The sequence below is a fragment of the Seriola dumerili genome, unplaced genomic scaffold, assembly GCF_002260705.1.
Source record: "Seriola dumerili isolate Sdu_G_001 unplaced genomic scaffold, Sdu_1.0 BDQW01001191.1, whole genome shotgun sequence".
NCBI classification, from domain to species: domain Eukaryota; kingdom Metazoa; phylum Chordata; class Actinopteri; order Carangiformes; family Carangidae; genus Seriola; species Seriola dumerili.
In genome coordinates, this window is record NW_019175446.1 from 1,034,011 (window position 1) to 1,055,755 (window position 21,745).

The window sequence follows — 21,745 nt, forward strand, 5'->3', positions numbered from 1 at the left end:
CTGTCAAAATAAGAGCACGCCCTCGTTTAATACGACCCCACTGGTAAACAACAGGTCACATATTTCCCTCATATCCAGAGGGGACGTGTTGGTCTGTGAATATGGTGAGTTTTACTTTCCCAAACTATCAGTCATGTTCCAAATATATGCTTATGGAATAAAATATAAAATGGTTGTTCACACAATTGAATTATCAAGTCACTTGCTTCAATTAGCAATAGCTAAATACTTCAACTGTTTCCATTAGTTTTAATATTTAATGATCTATTTCAATCATTTATCCATTACTTTTAGCTAACTATTTCAACTTAACGAAAACAACTTCTCAGGTGAGTTAGCAGCATTAAGTTGAATTAATTGACCTCGTGAGATTATTAATGAATGATAAAAAAAACAAACCTAAGCTAAACTAAATATCAATTTGATAAACAAATAGAAATGATGCATACTCCATTACATACTCCAGTTAAAATGAAAGGCGCCATCTGATAGACACGTCACTCAGTCACTGTTTACTGTGACTGAAACCTACAGTCAGGAGCTAAAACTGCAAAACTACCTGCTTGTGTCGTAAAATGTGGAATGAAGCCTGACATCACACGGCTCTTTAGTGGACAGGTGACAAAGATGAAAAGACCTCGTCCCATGTGTCAACACTGAAGCCCAGAGGACAACCAACATGCGAGGTGTGGGAGAAGCTGTAGGAATACCTTACTGGTAACACATAATGTCTATCAGCACACACACAGTTGAAATGTAAACTTCCTCTCTTATTGAAAAACACACCTTTGCTGTTATAAAACTGTTTTGGTTTCCACGTAAGACGACAACAGGTTTTGATGATGATCTTAAAGTAACACTTGTGCCAGTCATGCGAGTCCTCCCGCTGCCCTTCAACACTTATTGACATTCCTGTGGCAGGAAGTGAGGAGATTTTTCATTCCTTGAAAAAGACAAATTTGGCAACACCTCCACATTCCTGAACTCAATAAAACTGAAAGGAATAGGGCCGCACACGAACACGAACACACACACACACTGTTGTAACCTCGCTCCTTCTTCCATTCAGTCTCATCCTCACAACTTCGAGTGCGTATTATTGGGGCAACAGGAGCAAACACTGCTGTTGGATATTACACTGTGTTGTGGGGACATTAGAAAACCTGCCTGCAGGTTATAAGTGACGACGTGGTCGGTGAAAGGCAGCGGCTCTTATGGCTAAAACGTTTTCTTTTCATGTGTTCTGTGTTTTCTCCAATGCAGTTCTCAGTGATAATGTTCTCTGATGGGATAATTGTAGTGGTCTCTCTAACGGTCATCCACTCTGCAGGGATGAGCAGCCGAAGTGCGTCTTGCCACAGTTTGCCCTCGGTCACGCCTTGTTGCTGTGGGTCAGTTCTCACTTTAAGCTGTTATCTTTCACCAGATAAAATGACCTTTTGCTTTTGCACTAAAGCGTGAACTTCCCTCGTGTGACAAAAGCTGGTGACCAATGAGTTTGGTCTTTGTTCTGGGAGCTTTGTCTGGACCAAAATGCTTTTGACCCCACAAGTTTAAACAGCTGTTTGAAGGTTAAAATGTGGGTTAGAATTAGCTTCAGGTTTAGGTTTAGCTTAGCGGGTTACACAGCTGTGATGGTTAAGTTTAGGGTAAGGTGTTAGGGAATAGTGTTGTGCCGATGGGACGATGATCTCCGTGACGATGTTCGGCTTGTTTTCCCATAAATGTATTAACTTATTATTTTCAGTATCTGTATTATTAAATTAATATTAAATTCAATTTGCCCTGCTACAGTTTCACATTCATAACCACATATAGAACATCTGGACAGTCAACGAGAGAGAGAGAGAACTGAGAGCCATAAACAGTAAAACAATGAGTGTGTGTGTGTGTGTGTGTATGTGTGTGTGTGTGTGTGTGCTCCTCTTTCTCTGTCTTGTCTTTTTCCTCATCAAAGCAAATGTAATGCAGACGAGCTGGAACGCAAGTTGTTTGTTCAAGAAATATGCGTAAACACGCTGAAATGCAAAAAAAGATTCATGCACACTCGTGTCGGATGAGAGTCACCCTGTGGATGATGAACGAGCCGCTCACTTTAACTGCCGCCATCTCTTCATAATGAGGTAGCCTTTGAAACTCGGGGGTCAAAGTTTGATTACTTTTCCTGTCCCGTGTTTCACAGCCACATCTGCATGAAGCTGATGCTTATCAGATGCACCTAATGTTGACGTTCACAAGGCCTCACCTCCAGTCTGCACCGAGGCACGCAACACTGCGTAACCCTACCGTGAACATGAAAACCACACACACTCGGTGAACCTTCGGAGCTAACATCCACTCAGCTGATGATTAAAGAGAGAAGCAGTTCTCATGTGTGACCTCATGCTTCTGAAATTAGCACCTGATTGCAATCTGTCACAGATAAGAAAAAAAAAAAAAAAAAAAACTGTTACAACTGTTGTTGTGATTTTGTATTTAAACGTTTCAGCCCGAATTCCCATATAGTTACATAAAGTGCTGCTTTTGATGCCTTTATAAACGCCGTGTGGCAGGAGAAGAGAAGAACTACCACATGTTTTGTCCCTCTGGCAGCTGCAGTGATTTGTTTGGAGCTGTGATGGCATGAGCAGCAATAGACACTGAGGCTCTGCAGACAAGAAGACTACAACAAAACAAAAGAAGATGTAGAAAATGTATCGCAGTAGAGGCTTTTACTGAAGTCGTACAGTCCGTCACATTTTCGTAACGGTTCTCCCGTGTTTCTATCGTTGTGAATAAATCAGTGTCAGACAGAAAAAAACGACCGCAGCATGTCCTTCTATCCGACATGAGGAAACAGCTTGACCTATGACAGTGAGACACACACACACACATACACACACACCTTTAGACTTCCATTAGATCTACAGTCACTTCATTCTCTGCTCATCATCTGACATCTATTACCCTCGCTTACCTCTTAACACCTTTCATTTGACCTTCTATCCCTCTGCAAACATCCATCGCCTCCACGTCCGAGCCTCTCCGCTCTTTCCCCGATAGACAATCCTTAGACACTTCCTTTCACCCCCCCCCCCCCCCCTCCTTATGATTTCAACCCTCTAAAATGTCAGTCAAAACAAAGTAGATACTGACCTAGTGTGCCGGGCCGAAGAGGGGAGTTAAGAGGTGTCCTCTCCCATGAAACACATACTGATCCGCCGAGTACACGGCTGTCATCCAAGATGTTTCTGTGGCTCACACATTATAACACAGTCCTTTGTTATCTTGTTCAGCATCCATTCAGTTCATTCATTCAGTTTTGGATACAACCTCTTACATATGCGTTTCATATATGTTATTGTGAATTTGCACATCTTGCAATCGTTGACAGATTAGTCATGACAAAAGATGTTTTTCTTTATAGTTTTACTTTTTAAAAAAAAAAAAAAAAAACCCTTTAAACCGGTTAACGTGACCTGTGCTGTTTCAGTGGGCGAGTGTGTGCATCCATCTGGTCCATGCTGCCACCTTGGCCCTCTTGGCAGCTGCTGTTTCCTAGATCGCCACGGCAACTAACTGCTGGGTCATATTTACCCAAGATGCCATGCTGGCTAGGCGGTAGGTGGACCAGTGAAAGTGAACGTGTTCTTCTCTTCCAGAAGCTCATTACTGCCTCACTAAATCTTTACCCGCTTTGTGTTTCCCCTTTTCTCTCTGTTGCTCTCATTTCCCCTCCCCCCCCCCCCCCATGAGTGGTGCAACGCCAGATTACTCAGACCACTGAAGAGTGGGACCTGAGCGGAGACAAAAATCGCTTTTCCACACCAACAGATGTTTTTAATTTGATCACCTCATCATCAGAACTTTTCGCTGCTTTAGTTATTTCCTCCACAACAACTCACAGCCAGGGGAAATAAGTTAATCCATTCATTCATCAAGTTTTAGGTTAGACCACAGTTCACTCTCTGTTTGGAGGCCAGTTTCATACAAATTCAAACGACAGCACAGGAAGAGGGATCTTTCAGACCAATCAGTATTGCTGCAGCATCATACCACAGTTCACTGGAGGGTGAAGCACATCACTCCGACTCCATGTTCAAGAGACAGAGCTGGCGGTTTTAAAAACAACACTGTCAACAGGCACTTCCAGACTGTTACTACACATTGGCCTGAGCTGGTAGAAAGGGGGTCTATAGTGAGCACTGCATTCATTCACTTGTGCGCACAAATCACGCATCTTTGTGTCACGTCTTACTCTATCTTCTCTCTCCAGTTATTTAAGACAACTGCACAGAGTGAGTCTCATGGGTGCACAACACCAACGCTCCCATGCACAAATCACACTGCAGGCTCCCATGCTAGGAGACCGGCCCGTCTTACACAGCAGGGCTCCCTTTTCTGCTAATAATTTATCCCCCGCGAGGATTAAACAAACCCTCATTCTTCACATTCCAGCGAATTCCCCCCCCCCTGCTCCCTCCGGCTCCACAAAAGCCCCAATCGTTACCATAACCCCCCCGCCCCATTATTGACCTCATTTAACCTCGTACAGCCTCTCCCGACTGTAACTCAGTTAATCGCTCTGTTTTCACACCATTACAGGTAACCTATTGTAAACTGTTTGGAAGACAGGAAGAGCGTGTTAAATAACCTACAACACTATGGGATATCTTGGGAAGTGATCCATCATAATGTAAAAGGAAGTGATTTGTAGTTAATAGGCTAAAAAAAAAATGCAAAAATGCAAAAATAAATAAATAAAATAAAAAATTGGCCACATGAGTGTATTTAGTTTTAAAGAGCCAGAGTCTGAGGATGGAAAAAAAAAATTTTTCATTTGGTCTCCAAACTGAAAAAGGTTTGAAGACTCCTGACCGCAACCAGCAAACACATTCTTCACATCCCCGGCTCAAACCAACCCTCGGTGTACAAAAACATTCTTGGCGCAAGGATCATAATTATGTCCATTTATTGTCAATGGTCCTCGGAAATATGGCTCCAGTTCAATGCAAGTCTAACCCGCAAATGGTGCTCCTAATTGTCGCCAACTGTTGTTTTAATAGTAACTCTGTCCATCAGCCGACTGTCAAACAATCCGTGATTACGTTCACACTGATCCTCATTAGTCTGGTTCTTGCGAAAAGATCACTAAAAAGAAACCAGCCCCTCGCGCCTCCTGCGTAGACTTATTTATGTTTTCAAGGAACTCACTGACCACACACACACACACACACACATATATATGTCTGTATATAAGTGTAAATATTCTGCGAGTTATAAAAACAAAAACACAACGAAGCTACAAAAATGAAACAGGATTTTCGACCTTTTGGGGTCTTTGCAACTGGATGTAACACATTTTTCTCCACACTGCAGCTCGGGCTCTCACAATTTGCTTCGTAAAAAGAAGTCGTAAAGTGCAACTGCACACAGTGAAAATTCAAGCACCATGGCAACCACATCACACACATAAGAAATCCTCAGCGATAAAGCCAGCGAGCTGCTCTCTCTCAAACTACTTTTATATGTAGGGAGGGTTACCCCACAGATACACACACACACACATGCGCACACACACAACTCCCTAGTAGAATATGGTGATTGTATTAGTGGAAAGGTGATATAGAAATGGCGGCTTCCTTACTCATAAAGGCCGAGAACAGAGACGGGACTGAATCCGGAGCTACTTAAAACTAGACAAACAAAGCTCTAAGTGTGTGTGCGTGTGTGTGTGTGCGTGTGTGTGTGCACGTATGACACAAATGAGACAGAGCTCACTCACATTCCCAGACAGTGGAAGCAGCAAAGAGTCAGCGTGACCTGGGAAGTGTTGTGGTCCGCGGCCGCCTGCAGTGTGTAACTGTCACTTAGAAGCTTCTGAACAATTATGATAAGACGCAAATTAAACACACTTAAGCAAAAAGGGCTGAGGAAGAGTAATATGCTACATCCTCCAACAGCAGCTGCGATAAGATAAACAGACCGAGGAGCCGTAAATCCTCCAATAGTGATTGCGGTTACACTAACAGTCGTCTTACTTCATCTACTGTGTGGCGGGAGTTTGAAGTGTCTGAATGATCAAAGTGCTTGGGGCTTATCACAGAGCTATTAAAACACACACTAACGTGAGGGTACAGTATGCGAAACGGCATCAGGTGAGGAATTCATTATTCAGTTCAGTGTTAAAGGGGAACTCCAGAGATTTAGTAATTAATGCACTTCCATTAAGTTAGAGGATCCGCAAACAGCAGAAATAATAACAGAATGGTCAAAATCAAAGCAGCACAGCCCAAGATATCCTCATTTTATTATGGGTTAGTATGGGTTAAAATGCTGGATCCTACATTTCCCATAATACATCTCTACAGTTTCTTTCATTTCAATCAGTGGATTTAACATTTAAGTCATTTTTATGGCAAAAACACTGACACATTTTCTCGTGAAAATTTGCTGCTTATAAGTAAATATTTTTTTTTGTACTTTAGTTGAGACAAAAGAAGACATCTGATGATGTCATCTTGGGCTCTGAGACATTGTAATTGGCATGTGAAACTTGCCAATTATAATTGATTATGATAATAATCACTCAGCTCTAGTTGAGAGCGTCAGGAACAGGATCTGTAGCAATTAATACCAAACAGTTAAGCGTCAGCAGTTAAAGGCTTCATGACTGAGACCATTCATAATATTATTCATAGATATGAGATCATTCATGGATATTCTGGCTCAGAGATCGAGCTCTCTTCAGTTACTACAATGCACGTTTCTGTACATACGACCTTTTGCAACCACTGAGTGACCAAACAGCTCAACTGTGTTATTCACTGTAATGCTGTTGAACCAGCTGCCAGTTCGGCATTCATGAGCCTACGAACAGAAGGGCAGACAGCCCCACAGAGCTGACTGGCCATTTACGTGTATCACTCTGTGTGTGTGTGTGTGTGTGTGTGTGTGTGTCCTGGAATTCGGATGCCCCTGGTTTCCCTCCCTGCCAGCACCGGGGGCCTCTTGGGTGTGGAACAGGCGTTGTTTTCAGGCGGCTGGCAGAGCAACAGAGCTGACGTTAAGGGGAAAATGAGCGGCAGGCGTGGCGGGGTCAGAATGTGGAGGTTATACCTGCTTTTACAGTTATTAGCTTGTGTGTTTCATCATCAACCATAAACAATACAGAACCCCCCCCCCCCTCCCCCTTTTGTGCCGGGAAAAACAAAAATGTCATATCGGTGAAGTGCAACATTTTCACACTGTCGCTGAACGAACAATCGGGTGGAGACTGTCCTAAAAATAATCCCACTGATAGTCGCAGGACGGTCCCCTGCGCCTTTGGCACAACTGGATGCTTCCCACGAGAGGGGAGACTTTAGAGCAGCTCAGGGATGTGGCTGGCCGGGCGAGGGGAGAAGGGTGTGGTGGGACAGGACCAGACAGGAGGACGGAGAGTGGAAAATGGAGATAGCAGAGATCGGAGTGGCACGTTGGGAGTCTCGATGGAAAGAAGGAAAACAGAAATAGGAGCTTTCCAGGCTATAAATAATGCCCTGTCACCTGCTGACATACTTGGAGATGAAATCCTATGGGTGTTTTTCGGGGACTTCTGATTTCAGTTGCGGGACAGTGATGACAGTTGGCAGCTGAGATCACGGACAGAAATAGATTGTCATCATGGGCGAGTGAGCGAACGTCCCCCCGCCCCCTCTCGGAAATGACAGCAGCGTGTGAGGGACCACCTGGGTGAGTGTGCGAAAAAGTGGAGAGAGATCCAACACACACACACACACACACACACGCGCGCACGCGCACGAAAAAAGGTGGCGAGGAAGCTATTCTCATCATTTACACCTTGAACTTCCAGTCTTTGAAGCATTAACCTCTCCTGTCTGTCTCTCTCCACCTCTGTCTTCCTCTCTTTCAGACCACAAGCACCAGCTTTGTGAGTGGATCAAACAAATCTGACCTTTTCCACATTAGTTTTTGGCCTTTTTGTTTTTTTGCCTGCTGCGATATAATGACTTCAGGGATGTCATCTTATAAAAAGGAAGGACTTCTGACGTGTCATAAATAACATAAGAGCGGCATCAATCTTCTCATCTTGCCCTCCGCCAGAATTATTCGTGAATAAGAGTTTATTTTCCAAAATGTTCACAGGCCACTCAGGCCTCCATCTGAAGCTAATCGTGTTAAAAAAAACAACGTTCACATGAGGTCGGATGTGCGACATACGAGTTCCTCTGCTACACGTGGAAAATATTTCGTGATTAAATTGCAAGTAAGAGCAACGGCGTTAACAGGTTCAAACGGTGGATTTAAGAATAGTGTCACACACTTAAGGAAGGTAGAATCTGTTGCGTGTTAAAGTCATTTTCTGAGCTCTATGCCCTGCGGGCTTGTGCTTGGCTTGTGACGCTCGTGTTATACTGTCTGAGCTGCACTCTACAGAGAGCATTTAGACAGGATTTTGGAGTCTTTCCTTTTTCAAGTCCCACAAAGCACATTTTTCAAATGCCTCTGATGCAGGGGTAAAATGAGAAAAGTCTGGGAGGGAAAAAGAGGGGTATAGAGAGATAAGAGCAATAAAGAGAGAGAGAGAGAGAGAGGGAATGTGAGTTGTAGAAAACCAGGTCCCACATGTTTCTCATGGAGATGTGCTGGACTCGGTGTGGTAAACATCCTTGGGCTAATTACAGAACTCTGTAATCTAATATGTCTCTTCTCCAGCATTAAGTGTAGTCTATTATCTGCTGCCCTGAAGATATGTGCCATCCATACGGCAGCACAGCAGAGAGACAACACACGGGAATCAGTGAGCGGGACTGTAACATCTGGTGAGGGTGGGAGCGGGACAGTTTAATGCAGTTTGAATAGTTGCTCCACCTGTAACTTGTGCTTGATGTGGAGGAAGAGAAGAGCAATACATCTCAGAGACGAACACACAGAGCGCTACACGGAGGAGAGAGACACTGAGATGTAATCAGTGAGCGCAGCGGCCATGTCAGACATCACCCGCAGTGACAAAACAGCAGAACACACCAACACACAAACACACTCATGCTCTAATTTCCAACAACAGCGAAGGGGTGTGGCGTCTATTCTCTGCCTCTGATACACTCTCTAGTCAGACCATTGTTCCTCGGCCTGTCTGTACGAACTTTAATCATATTCCAGTCATAAACTCGTTAGCAGTAATTGCTCCAAATCGGTGCAATTCTGTCGTTTTAAACCATGTAAAACATTCTTTACAGAGTGAGTCTGAATTTTTTCACGATTCATTTCGTTTTTTATTCCAGCCGTCTCGACACTACTCCCTCCTCCGTGGGTAAAGTTCACCTCAGTTCATCACAGTTCCTGAAAGTTTACAGACAAGGTTTCTGAATGAGAAACTCAGGATTTTGTCAAAACACCAAGGAGAATGAGATGAGTTGCCTTTTGTACCTACATGAAGGACCAGCAGACCCACAAGACAACCGTCTCACTGCTGCACAGGGTGGGAGATGATCCAGGATCAGTGCCAACACATGCAGCATAAAACCTCACTGTACGCTTCGTAAGCAATGGGGGAGGATTTGAGCATGAATGTCATCTACCCTTTCTAAATATATGATATCCTCCTTTTGGTTTCCGAGTTTTCCTCGAAGGTGTTTTACAAAAATACAATGAAAATCCTAAAGAAAAAATAAAAAAGGAGAAAGTAGAAAAAAGCAGCAGGACTCCAGTCTGGTTTTCTACTTATTATCACATCTGCCTGGAAACAACTCCTGTTGCTTCATGGACGACTACCAAATCGCCTGCTACTGTCACACCTCATCATGTCCATCCATCATCCATTCCTGTCACTGTCAACAAGGATTACCTGTTGAGGGTCCTATGGGAACATATTACACATTATCACTAGTGCTGCTTAAAGGTCCCTGATAGATTTTCCACACTTCTCTGGCCCGTGGTTATCCCCCTAAGTATGACCTAAGATGTCTCAAGCTGCAGTTTGCACTATAGGTATAGTGTATATACACATGCACATTTTTGTTGATGCTAACAGAGCGCAAGTGCTGCACAACAGCATGACTACAGAGCGTTTAAATTTAGCCTTGTGCTGCTGGGTGTTGCCTTTAGGCCAATGAAAGGGGAGAGAAAGCAGTTGCGGGAGATATGGCAGAAAGTATTTGGCAATGTAATCGATTGCAGATGGCAGCCGTCGGGTGGCTTGTTTGGTCCACAGTGGTTCTTTGTGATGGCTAGGCCCACCATAATCCCGGCCGTTTTTTCGTGTGTATGTGTGTGTGTATGTGTATGTGTGTGTGTTTATCCTGGCACCTCCAATATCACAGCGCTAAGCTCCGCAGCCCCGCAGGAATCCAGACACACAAGGGGGAGCAGAGGTTCAGTCACTGTGTGATTGAATCTGATGGAATCACAGGAAGAATATCAAATAATACACTAAATCTGAAGGGGATAAAAAAGTTACAAGAGTGCTAAGTTCCTATTATTAATGGGTCACTGCAGCAGTGTCAAGTAGAGGTGAAACTATTATTAAAAATATCTTCAGATTAAAAGTTAAATGCCATCTGAAATGAAAAAAAGGTGATATGATTTGGAGTCTTGGATAAGCACCAGATTTTTAGCGAATGCGTTCAGTTTATAGATGAATAACTACACACGTGTCATCAGTAGCTCATTAAACAGAGTGACAGAGTGGAACAAGCAGCCCGTCAAGATAGCTGCTGGCTCCCTGGTCACGGCGGGTTGTAAGGTTACGGGTGTTAGCGAGAGGGCAGTCACGGCATCGGTCAGGCAACCCTATCTGCGGCGCTGACGCTCCCGGTATCGCCGCTATGCGTCTCTCATGACAACACTATCTAAGAACGAGGGCAATACATGACAGCAGATCTACCTTAAATCATCTCCTCTCTCAGAAACCTCTCTCGGCTGCACAACCGTCTCCAACGCTCACACAGACACACACCTACCACACCATGGCTCAGGACCTGGCTTGGCGTGGCCCCGGGAGCTGAGAGTGGGTTAGCTGATATACAGGTGGACTCACCTGTGGGCCTGGCTAAGCTGGATACTCAGAATCATCACTTATATAATGTATGGTGAAAAAAGAATTTCAGTCTCCACATTCATAGTTATTCTGTGATTTAAGCCAAATGTCTGTAATTCATCAGCCTGGAATATCGAGAAAACAAACTGTGTCGACTGAGGATACAAGGTATTTCAAAAAAGCCAAGATTCAGGTTCCTTTGCATGAAACAGTCACATCCATATGCATGACGACTGACACGCAGCAGCTTCCCCAATGACCTCCCTGTCCAGACTAGGTAGGGAAAAAAGGTCTATGTGTGTACACGTGGGGAGAAGCGTAACTATAAATCAGACCTGATGTACGACCCCCGCACAGAAATATGATGTTATCCTGTATGAACTCTACAGCTGTCTGCCATTAAAGACGCATCTGCCTGCGTGTATTTGTGTGTATGAGTGTGTTTGCGGTACATTCATGCAAGCAGGCACGCTGCTGTCTGAAAGTCATCGCTTCAACATGTACAGAGCACAGACAGTCCTTTTGAAGACCGGGGGGTGGGGGGTCTGGGGGGTGGGGGGTGGGGTTGTCGTGAGCTGCTCTAGCCTATTCTACACCTGTCTTGTCACTCAGACCCCTGGGTGTGTCCTCCACCCACCCCAGCTTTCTCTCCAGCTCTCATTGCCCCCAACAAGAGAGGCCTCATTTCCCAGGGAAGAGCTCTGTAGCTCTAGGCCTCCCCTGCCCAACACACACAACACACACACACACACACACACACACACAACACACACACACCACACACACACAACACACCCCACACACACAACAACACAACCACACACACACACACACACACAACGACAGAGCACCCTGGTCCCAGCCCCCTTCAGACTGCACAAAGCCCCCATTGTGAGGCACAATGCTGGCCGCCCCCTCTGCCTTTCCCCTGTACCCTCTGCTCTGTCCCCCCCCCCCATAACTCTGTCTCTTCTGCCCCTTCTTGCTTTTGCCTGACTCCCTCTTTCTCTGCTTTTCAGTGTTCTTCGCTTTCTTCCCTCTTTACCCGCTCCTCTTTATTCTTAAATCTCCACCACCAATCCTGTTTATCGTGTCTGTAGGGGTCTTGTGTCCCGCCCTCTTTTATCCCAGCTCAACCCTTTTCCCCCCAACATCCTCTTCAATATTAAGGGCCTTCGACCCCCCCCCCGTCTCTCCCTGCGTGGCCCTCCCTCTCGACTCCATGTTCCAAGACATTTTCCACTTCTCTGACCGTTGCGTCACGTCCTATATCCTCTTCTCCGCTCTGCTGGATGACAGACATTTCATACCGAGAAGCATCTGCAGCTCATGTAAGGTGGGACTCATGATTGCTGCTGGAAACAGAATACAGAATGTAACTGTCTCTCTGCAGTACCGTTTCTGACATTTACGGACATGTTTTTTTTTTTTTTTTAACAACATTAGGGAATTTCGGAACATTAAACTCTACTTTTGCTGTTGGTACATGTGTCTATGCTTTGGCAGAGATCTAACTGTTTCTTTTTTGTTTGTTGCTTTTCTAAAGGGTTAACTGAGTCCCATTAAGGACAGTATGATCCAAAACAAAACTTTATTTGTTGGCACTGCCAGCTAATACCAGTGTATTTCATGCCTTACAACAGTGTCTTCTTGTTTGTACCCCATGAGCTTATTAGTAAAGTTTATAAAGTATAAACCAAAAATATGCACTGAGCAACCAATGACAACACGGCATTGACCAATTGAAGGTGCCACTGTACTGAGGAAAAAGCCAGCCTGCACACACAGCAGCAATCATAGCCAAATCTGGCTTCTCTTTCTGGCCATAAACCCACTTTTCTTTTTCCTTTTTTCTTCTGCCTGTGTGAGTTCACCAATTTCAATTGGATTTTCGAGCACACAGCCTCGGTTGTTCCTGCTGCTTCTGCACAATCTTTGTTGAGATCTAAATCCACGAACCTTTGCATTTATACGTGTTATTGATAAGTGTTCTCGTCACATTTATTCCGCCCACACTGTGATCGGATGTCAATATGAAAATGAGTTAGGTGGGATTTTTACCTCTCTGCGATTCAATCACAGTGCACTATGTGCATTTTTCAACATGTGATTTTCCTATTTAAAGATAAGATATCCAGACACATGACGGCATGTTAATGTGTGAACTTGGCAGGAAGCACAAATAACAACGTGAACAGGTTGGTGCGAGGGTCGTTTTAAGCTTTACTCCTGGAATAAACAACGATTCATGTTTTCTGTGTGACTGAATGTCATTCATCCTTCTCCCGCTACTAACAACCACACACCTGGAGAGGACTGCGCTTCTTGAGTCTCTTGAGCTGCAGTAACACTTCTGTACAGTGCGAGTCTGCCCAATCTGTCTTCCTGAGAAACAGCAGCATGAGCCAGAAAACGGACGACCAATTAATTACAAGCTGAAAAAAAAAAAAAAAAATGAATGAAAACGGTGAAACACACAATCGCATAAAGACACAGGGGAATCTGGAAATCTGCCAGGTACTTAGCTTTGTGTTCTGACTAGTTGAGAAGTGAAATAAGAGAAAATGGGGACACAACGTTGACAGTTAAACAGAGGCCCAGCCATGGCAACCCTGGCTGTATCTCGACGTGGAGGAGTGATGAGAAGGTGGACATTCCACACACTTGTCCTCCTGTGTTCCCTGATCAAAGCAGGAGAAGGAAGGAACAAAGCAAACTGAGCTACCGCAAAGCTTCCAGCAGAGCTGCGGTTTGTATTTTTCATGTTAAGTGAAAGGCGACCGAAATGCCTTCGAGGATGTGGGGGAATTTTCCTCTTCAGCGTCTTCCAAGCCAGAACATTCTGGTTGAAAGAAAGAAAGAAAGAAAGAAAGAAAGAAAAAAGAAAGGAGAGGAGAGGACTGAACAAACTGGTAAGTAAAGCAGAGAAAAGGGTGGAAATGAGAGGGCCCAGCTGTTCTAGTCACCGAGAGAAGAAAGAAAGCAATTACAAAACAGTAGGAGTTCCTAAATAGTTTGCAGTGGCTTCGGGAGCGTTAAAAGACGGACGCAGCCTTCCTCACCCTGAACAAGACAGCAGCCATATCAAACAAACTGAAGGAGATCCGCTCAGCAACACACACAACAGTCCCTCATCGCTGCCACCCATACTGTCACTCAACAAGTCACACCTCTATTCCACATCCCAGGGGAAGGTTATTTCGGTCACACGCACACACACACACAGGTATCCATGGTGACGCACCCCCCCCCCCGCGCACAGGAGGGAGTAACGGGCAACGGGCAACGGGCAACGGACTGCCCAGGACTACTGTGACAACCTGACGATGACTCAGCTTGGAGAATTTAGCACAGAACGGTATGGAGGGCTGGGAGAGCGATGACCTCATTCCACCGGCTGCCCCCCCCCCCCCCCCCTTTGTGAGGGACAGCGGTCCGAAAAAAAAAAGAATGAACACCGGCGACAGAGAAAAGAGGGTCAGAGAAAAGAATGGTGGCACAAGAGAGGCGTCCCATATCTAGACAAACATCCTGCATAGTGATAATAGGATGGGGACGAGTGTGAGTGTGAGTGTGTGTGTGTGTGTGTGTGTGTGTGTTTGTGGTTCTGAGTAAATCTATATTTAGAGTGTGAAACATATGCTTAGTCTAAAGGAAGAGAGACAAACAGGAGGAAATAAATGAGGTGACTTTAGAAGTTGCAGTATTAGTCTCATATAATACAAATATAGGATTTACATGAGACACTTTCGGGGCTCCTGAGGCAAACTCTGAGAATCGATGATCCACGGTCAGGGCTCCAGACTTACTCTCAGCTGTGTGGAGAGCCAGGCTGCAGAGAACCAGAGACCAGAGCACGGCCTGAGGGCGTGTAATAACAGGGAGCCTACGGCAACATCAGTTAGACACTCAAACCCTGGAGCTTCACAGCTGCGGCCGCGGACGACGACCAGACGACCGATGACAACGTCACATCAAAGCTGACGTGCGTCGGGACAAATAAAAGAAAAAATAACAGGGGAAACATTGGCAGAAAAACATGCCATTTAGAAAAAATATATACCTTTGATGTGAAACAACATTTTCAGGAGGGAGAAACTAATACTGTTGTTCCGCAGTTTGACAGTGATGGCACACAGCAGAGCAGAAAGGCTGTCTAAACACTGATAGACTCTGATAAAGGTTCTGCTTATCACAGCGGTTCTTCTACATCAGAGATTCAAAAACAATTAGTCAGAATCCAAAGTGGGTCACAGTCCTGTGTCTTGTGGGTCTTTACTTTGTAAACATGCTCACATGAAACAAATTTTTCGAAAAGGCACACGCAGCAATGTGCAGACGAGTGTGTGAGCTTGGATACGAGTCGTTGTTGTACAGCGTAACGTGCTCTATTTCTCTTCCTGGCTTTCTTGCCTCTGATAGGTGGATGATTTGTGATCGGCCCCGGCCCCTCCATTAACTGTAAAAAAAAAAATTAAAAAAACTCACAGTTTGAGTATGCAACAGCTGCAGCTCATGGCAAGGAGCTTAGCCGTGTGAGTGTGTGTGTGTGTGTGTGTGTGTGTGTGTGTGTGTGTGTGTGTGTGTGTTTGAAGGATGATGACAACTCTACAGGATCAGCGCAGCAGGTCCAGTTAATGACAACCTGACAACTGATGCTGGTTCAACCTGGTGCGTCTCCGCCGGCACGACAGGCAGAAACACTGTAGAAATCAAATGTGGTCTAAAGCAATAAAACAGACTAAATCTGTGAGGAAAAGTCTCGCTAAGCTGCTGAATAACTATGATTTTCAAATAGAAAAACATCGTTCTTAAATAATGACATCAGAATGATTTGAACTTGTGTGCTTCAAAAAAAAAAAAAAAAAAGCTTGAGTGGTTCGAAAACAAATCAGCTCAGAGTTCAGAGAAATAATGGTATAAAGAGCCAGGGTGTTACATAAGCGTAGCATTCCACTTGCCAATAATATTGAGAACACGCTTAGTATGAGCAACGCGACTTAACACTTCAATCCCAAATCCTTTGCCCAGTGTTTTACTGTGTGAACGATGACGGTGACCAGCCTCTTATTACCACACAATTACCAATGAGCCACATGACACAGGTGATACCACTGAAAAAAACCTGCCAGACAGTTCATCTTTTATTTAACCCCTCCCCTCCATGAAAAGCAGACTTCTCGGACATAATCAGTGATGTCACATCCTCGCTGACCTTGTGACCTTTCACTCACTTTCTTTTACACTTTCTTCACACACTAATCTCCCGGACTATGCGGCCAAACCCCACGCTGCCTGCAAGCGAGCTAAACCGAGCTACCCAATTAACTGCACCTATTACCACCATGATTCACACCGATGTGAATCCTGATGCATCAAACCTTCATTAACCTGCCAGTGAAGGCCAGTGGACGCAAGATAAAAAGGTCAGTTCATAGCGTGTGTGATACCTTGCAGCATGCAGCGGTATGCTGACTCAGAGATGGCATAGATGTGCGGAGGCATCTCGTGCCGCTTCTTCCCTCTGTACATCTCAATGATGTTCTCTGAGTAGATGGGCAGGTTCTTGTAAGGGTTGATGACCACGCAGAAGAGGCCAGAGTATGTCTGTAAAAAAACAAAGATATAAAACAGACAAACATGGGAAATTAAAATACAGTTATGGACAAAAAGAGACTGCAGCTCAAAACCAGAACCACCATTTTAAAAACAAATTAAATCCTGCTTAAAACAACGGGCGAAGTAAACTCTCAATAGCCAGAATTGAAAGTGGATATAAACAGAAAAAGTAAAACATCAATGTTCGTTCATCTGGCCTGCATTGCATCAGTGCGGCAAGATTTATCATTACCCATTTTTTAGGAGCTTACATCATCGGAGTGGTGATAGACACAGGGCAGACTGATGGAGCCAGACAGAACCGAGGAGATGGCGACTAAATGAAACACTGAACAGACTCTTGTGCGAAAAAACACAAAGGCCCCAAAAGTCCTAGTGAGAAACTTTAAATTGGAAACAGCACAACAAAACGATGTGAGCGGTGTATGAATATCATACAGACTCATGTTTGCAGCCAGTGGCTCGCACTGTAAACATTTAGCCTCGTCTCTGACTTGCGGTGCTGCATTAGGCTGTGTAATTAGCACGAAGATGTTTCCCCGGAGAGTGTGTGTGGTATGAATGTTTCTCGGCTATGCCAGGCAGCGAGGCAGCGAGGAATGAGTGAGAGGCCCTGGTGGGGCCGTGGTTCTCTCTTATTCTGCAGATGCTATAGGGGCTTTGCATTCCCCCTGTGTGGACGACAAAGGGAAAGAGCTGCTTACCAGTTGTATGACTTTCATCACTGGCATGTTAGGATAAGCCTAGAGGCCCACACAAATGCCTACCCCATCTACCTCATACAGCACATACCTGTTGAACGTAAAGCTTAACTATACTTATATATAAGCATATGTAATATATGGACCTTACATCTTTGAGAAGAGTGAAAGAGAATAATAATATTCATGCTCCAATAGGAAATCACAAAGCAAAACAATCACACGAACACTGAACCGCCTACAAATAAACACATATCACATACAGACACACGCTCGATGGATGTTATGCAGGAGTCAGACCTGTCTGACTGGAGGCCCCAGGAATCAGAGGCAGCTGGCTCCAAGGTCAGAGACATGTTTGTTTGTCCCGTCTCCTTCTGGGACCGTACATTACATACACTCTACAGTGACTTGTTTTTTTTTCTTTTTACAAAGAAACAAAACAGAGGTATAGAAAAAGAAACTTAAAACTATGAGCTGTGAAAAGTTTAGTGATGACGTTGAAGTAGGCTCCTCTCTCGACTGCCAACATGGCCCCAGAAGTTAATAAAGAAAACACATGTTCGCTACAGACTAATAAATGACCGAGCCTCTGTTTTAATGAGCTTTAATTGTTTCAAGAGCTGTTTATTCTGTTGCCCCCCCCCCCCTTCTGTTACATATCATAGTACGGTGTAGCCAATACTCAAGATGTAATATTTAGAAAAACTAACTCACGATATCAAAGCATCAAGACATCTGCTTCTTAATTAAACCTACATTTAAGGCTGAGTGGGGCACCATGCCACGAGTGACTCAGCAGCCACAGATTCATAAAAGAGGCCCCAGAGAGCAGACAGCATACTGTAGCTGTTACGTAACAGCTCAGTTAGGGTCCTCAGCAAGTGATGCGCTGCACTGCTGATACAGAAAAACAAAATGGGAAAGGGGGAGGAAAAAAAGGGGTTGGTAAGAAGAGCGAGGCGGACAGAAATGAAGAGTGGAGCAATGATCCAGCTGACAGAGCTCCCCGAGGTCCAATCCGGTCGAGAGGCAAGAGGTGTAACAAACCCTGAACCGTGTTCTCAGCCTTCCTGTAAATTGCCAACCAACCTGAGGGGAGGAGAGCTCAGAGAAAGGGAGGGAGGGGGAGAGAGAGAGAGAGAGAGAGAGAGAGAGAGAGAGAGAGAGAGAGAGAGAGAGAGAGAGAGAGAGCCTGCTGAAATTCTAACTCCCCACTCTCCTTTTTCGAGGCTAATGAAAAATTAATTCCCCCCTTATCTGAAAGCTGGAGCAGCAGCTATAAATAGGGGGGGTCTGTTCTGTTCTTTCCAGTTCTGCGACATGCAGCACTGGAGCAGCTGGCGAGGCTGCAGAGAGATACGTGTGCATGGACTGTAGGTTCAATGTGGACTGTTAAAAATGTGAAAAATAAAGTGTTCAAGAGGGCATTGTTATTTTGGTGCTTCGTGTTTTATTTGGTAAAAAATGCATAGAGCACTTAAGAGGTAGTCTCTTCTTGAAAATGGTGCCTAATTTTTAGGTTTTATTTCTCTTCATTTCTTATGAAACATAATATGATCTCTAAAATAACATCAGTGCTTGAATTAGTTTTATTTAGGACAAAGTTAGAGGTCCCGTATTAATCCCCCCAAAAATCCCCCAAAAAGAAAGAGGGAATTCTTTCTGCATGCTTGTTGCTGTGATGCTGCTGCTGCTTCTCATCCAGGAATTGTTGTGAAAAATCCTACTGGATCGATGCCGTCTGAAGAGCATGTCGCCACTGTTAGCAGAGCATACGACTAGCTCAACACCACCTGCCAAACCGCCATGCCTGGCCTCGTCCAGGAAAGAGAAGGTGATATTTCCACTGTGAAATCAGATCCAGGGGAGAGGATATCGTGGCCTAGTAACAGCTGAGCAACACACAGGCAACAGCAGACACAACAGCCGACCCCATCTGCCATCTCTGACCAGTCAGGCAGCGTGCCGACGTGGATGGGCCGTTCCCCCACCAGGGAGGCTGTAGAGGACACTCTGGGTGCAGACCTTGACCACTCCCTTGACAGGGCTAGTGATTTCATAACAAAGCTAACAAATACTTCGGACTAGGCTGTTGAAATATGATCAATACACTGAGGTGCATGGTATCAAATCACAATGACAGCAGCAGGACACTTTGTGCTTCTCTCCGGCTTTAATAAGTTGGAAATTTTAGAGCAGGGTGGCATTTGGGTTCAGATTCATACTGCAGTCTAATAATAATGCAGTGAATAATCAGGCTTCTGTTTATCAAAATCACGGTGACATGACAAGCAGACAGAATATCAGAGGTTACATCAGGGCCCTGTAAATGTCCTGCACAAAGAGAGACTGCATGTGACTTTAATTCAAACATGTTAAAACTCCCCCTCTCTCTGCAGGGAGATGAGAGAGAGAATGACTGTGCATTTTTGTTTTCATTTCTGTTTCTATGCTGCTTCACCTGTTGCACTGCAGCAGATCCAGCATTAATAAACAGAGCAAGTTTTGAGAAGAAGAATCGGACACGTTTGGCTGTCATATATTTAGCATTTGAATCATATTCAAAATTCCACAAATGGGAAGGATTCAAGAAATAAGATTGAGTGAAGATGCAAGAAAGAAAGAAAGAAAGAAAGAAAGAAAGACATAAAGTCCATGTCATTACAGTGAGCCAGAGAAGAGGGAGTGTGGGAAAGGGAACAGAGTTGGTGAAGATATGACGGACACTGAGCAGCAGCAGAGCTGAAGTGGGCGGCAGGAGACAGACAGACGGACAATCTTTTTTGCCGTGGAAGAATGCTGAGGCTTTCTGACAGCTGAGGCTTATCTAGCGACACAAAGGCCCGCTTGTGGACCCCGCTAGAGTGGCGCGGCCTAGTGTGTAGCGCTGTGGTTAGCCTGTGACTCACCACCTCACAGACAGAAAGCCGCTACAATAAATGAGTTGGCCCAACAGACTGACTGGCTTCACACACATGGAGCCATCAGGTGGGCAAAGGGCCACGGAAAGAGCCAGCACAGGACAGACCAGTCACACATAGAACAGAGAGAGCTGAGATTAAGATTACAGGCCAGTTAAAGTGTGTGATTGCAACCCGCAGAATAAACGAAAGCGAGGCCATCGTCACACGTTTGCCAATATTACCGGAAAGCTGCCGGGTGTTTGTTGGGAAGGGGGGGTGTTAGCAGGCGAGCTGGACAGCGCCACTGACTCATCTAGTTTGACGGGCGCTGAGTCTAACTTTGAAAACTCAATGTGAAGGCCATGGTCCACCACATTCACTTACATTTCCAAAGGTTCAACAATAGAGGACAAAAGCAAACGACATAATATTGGAGATTGGACAAGAGATTTCAACTGTCAAGGCTTGATCTCAGCAAATTATACAAGTGGCAACAATTAGTACAGTATTTCCTTGGCCATATATCTCTTCATCATGTTTTTTTTAATATGAAGCGGCGTGAGATATGGACCGCTAAACGTATGCATGCCCAGTAAAAGTCTGCGGACTGGCCTCGACTTTTAGCAGAGTCTGGCAGATCCATGATGCTCGACAGAATGATTCAGATATGGATGTCTTCCAGACCACCTCAACTACGAACACAGCCCGGGGGGAGGTATTATACTATGTCTGCAGTAGATGTAGCTGAGCTCCGGGGGGGTAAGACAAACACATTGCAAAAAGTTTAGAACATAGGGGATTTCTTCTTCGAAGAGCGAGCTGAACGGGAAAAAATCTCTTCCTGATAGAAAACCAACACAGTCAGACACATGTTTTCAATTTCTCTTAGGCAAGGGGCAAATTAACAAGCTCCAAAGCCAATTCTGAACCACGAAGAAGTAGAAAACCATGACACCACGGTATGAGAGAGAAAATGAAGAAGAACCGAGGAAGGGATTTGGTGGACTGAAATATCAATTCAAGGCATATGGGACATTTCTTATAAGTTATATCCCCTTCACTAAAGCATTCAGTTCTTTCTCTAATATATATGACTAAACTGAAACACGTACAGCTCACCAGAAAGACCTTGCATTAATATTCAAAGGGGGGAATTACTTCATCCGAGAGTCAGTGGTGATGTTTTGTGAGGTGGATAAATAAGCACCAATGCTGCGGTCCCTGAACCAGAGTCTCTCAGGTGATAACCAACCCATATTCTATTCCTGGAAAACATGTCACTAAATGGGTCAAGATCACAGCGAGAACGTCACAGAGCAGCTCCATCTGTAGTGAAATTGGAGTATGGGGGCAGCGTCTTTGCAGTGATACAGCACACTACAAACTTTGGCTGTGATAAACTGAGATGTTTGACATGTAATTATGGGATTAGACGAGAAAATCAGTTTTTACTGGCCGGACTGACACAGGTAAATATAAACATGTTTGTTCAGGATTTC

General features: G+C 44.6%; 1 protein-coding gene across 1 annotated transcript in view; it reads right to left on the reverse strand.

Annotated features, from left to right (window-relative positions):
• LOC111238084 (myosin-10) overlaps positions 1-21,745 on the reverse strand; it is a 50,710-nt gene that overhangs the window by 26,797 nt on the left and 2,168 nt on the right. Inside the window, exon 3 of the mRNA XM_022767481.1 lies at positions 16,471-16,627. Coding sequence (XP_022623202.1) covers positions 16,471-16,627 — 157 coding nt within the window. The remainder of the gene's footprint in view (positions 1-16,470; positions 16,628-21,745) is intronic.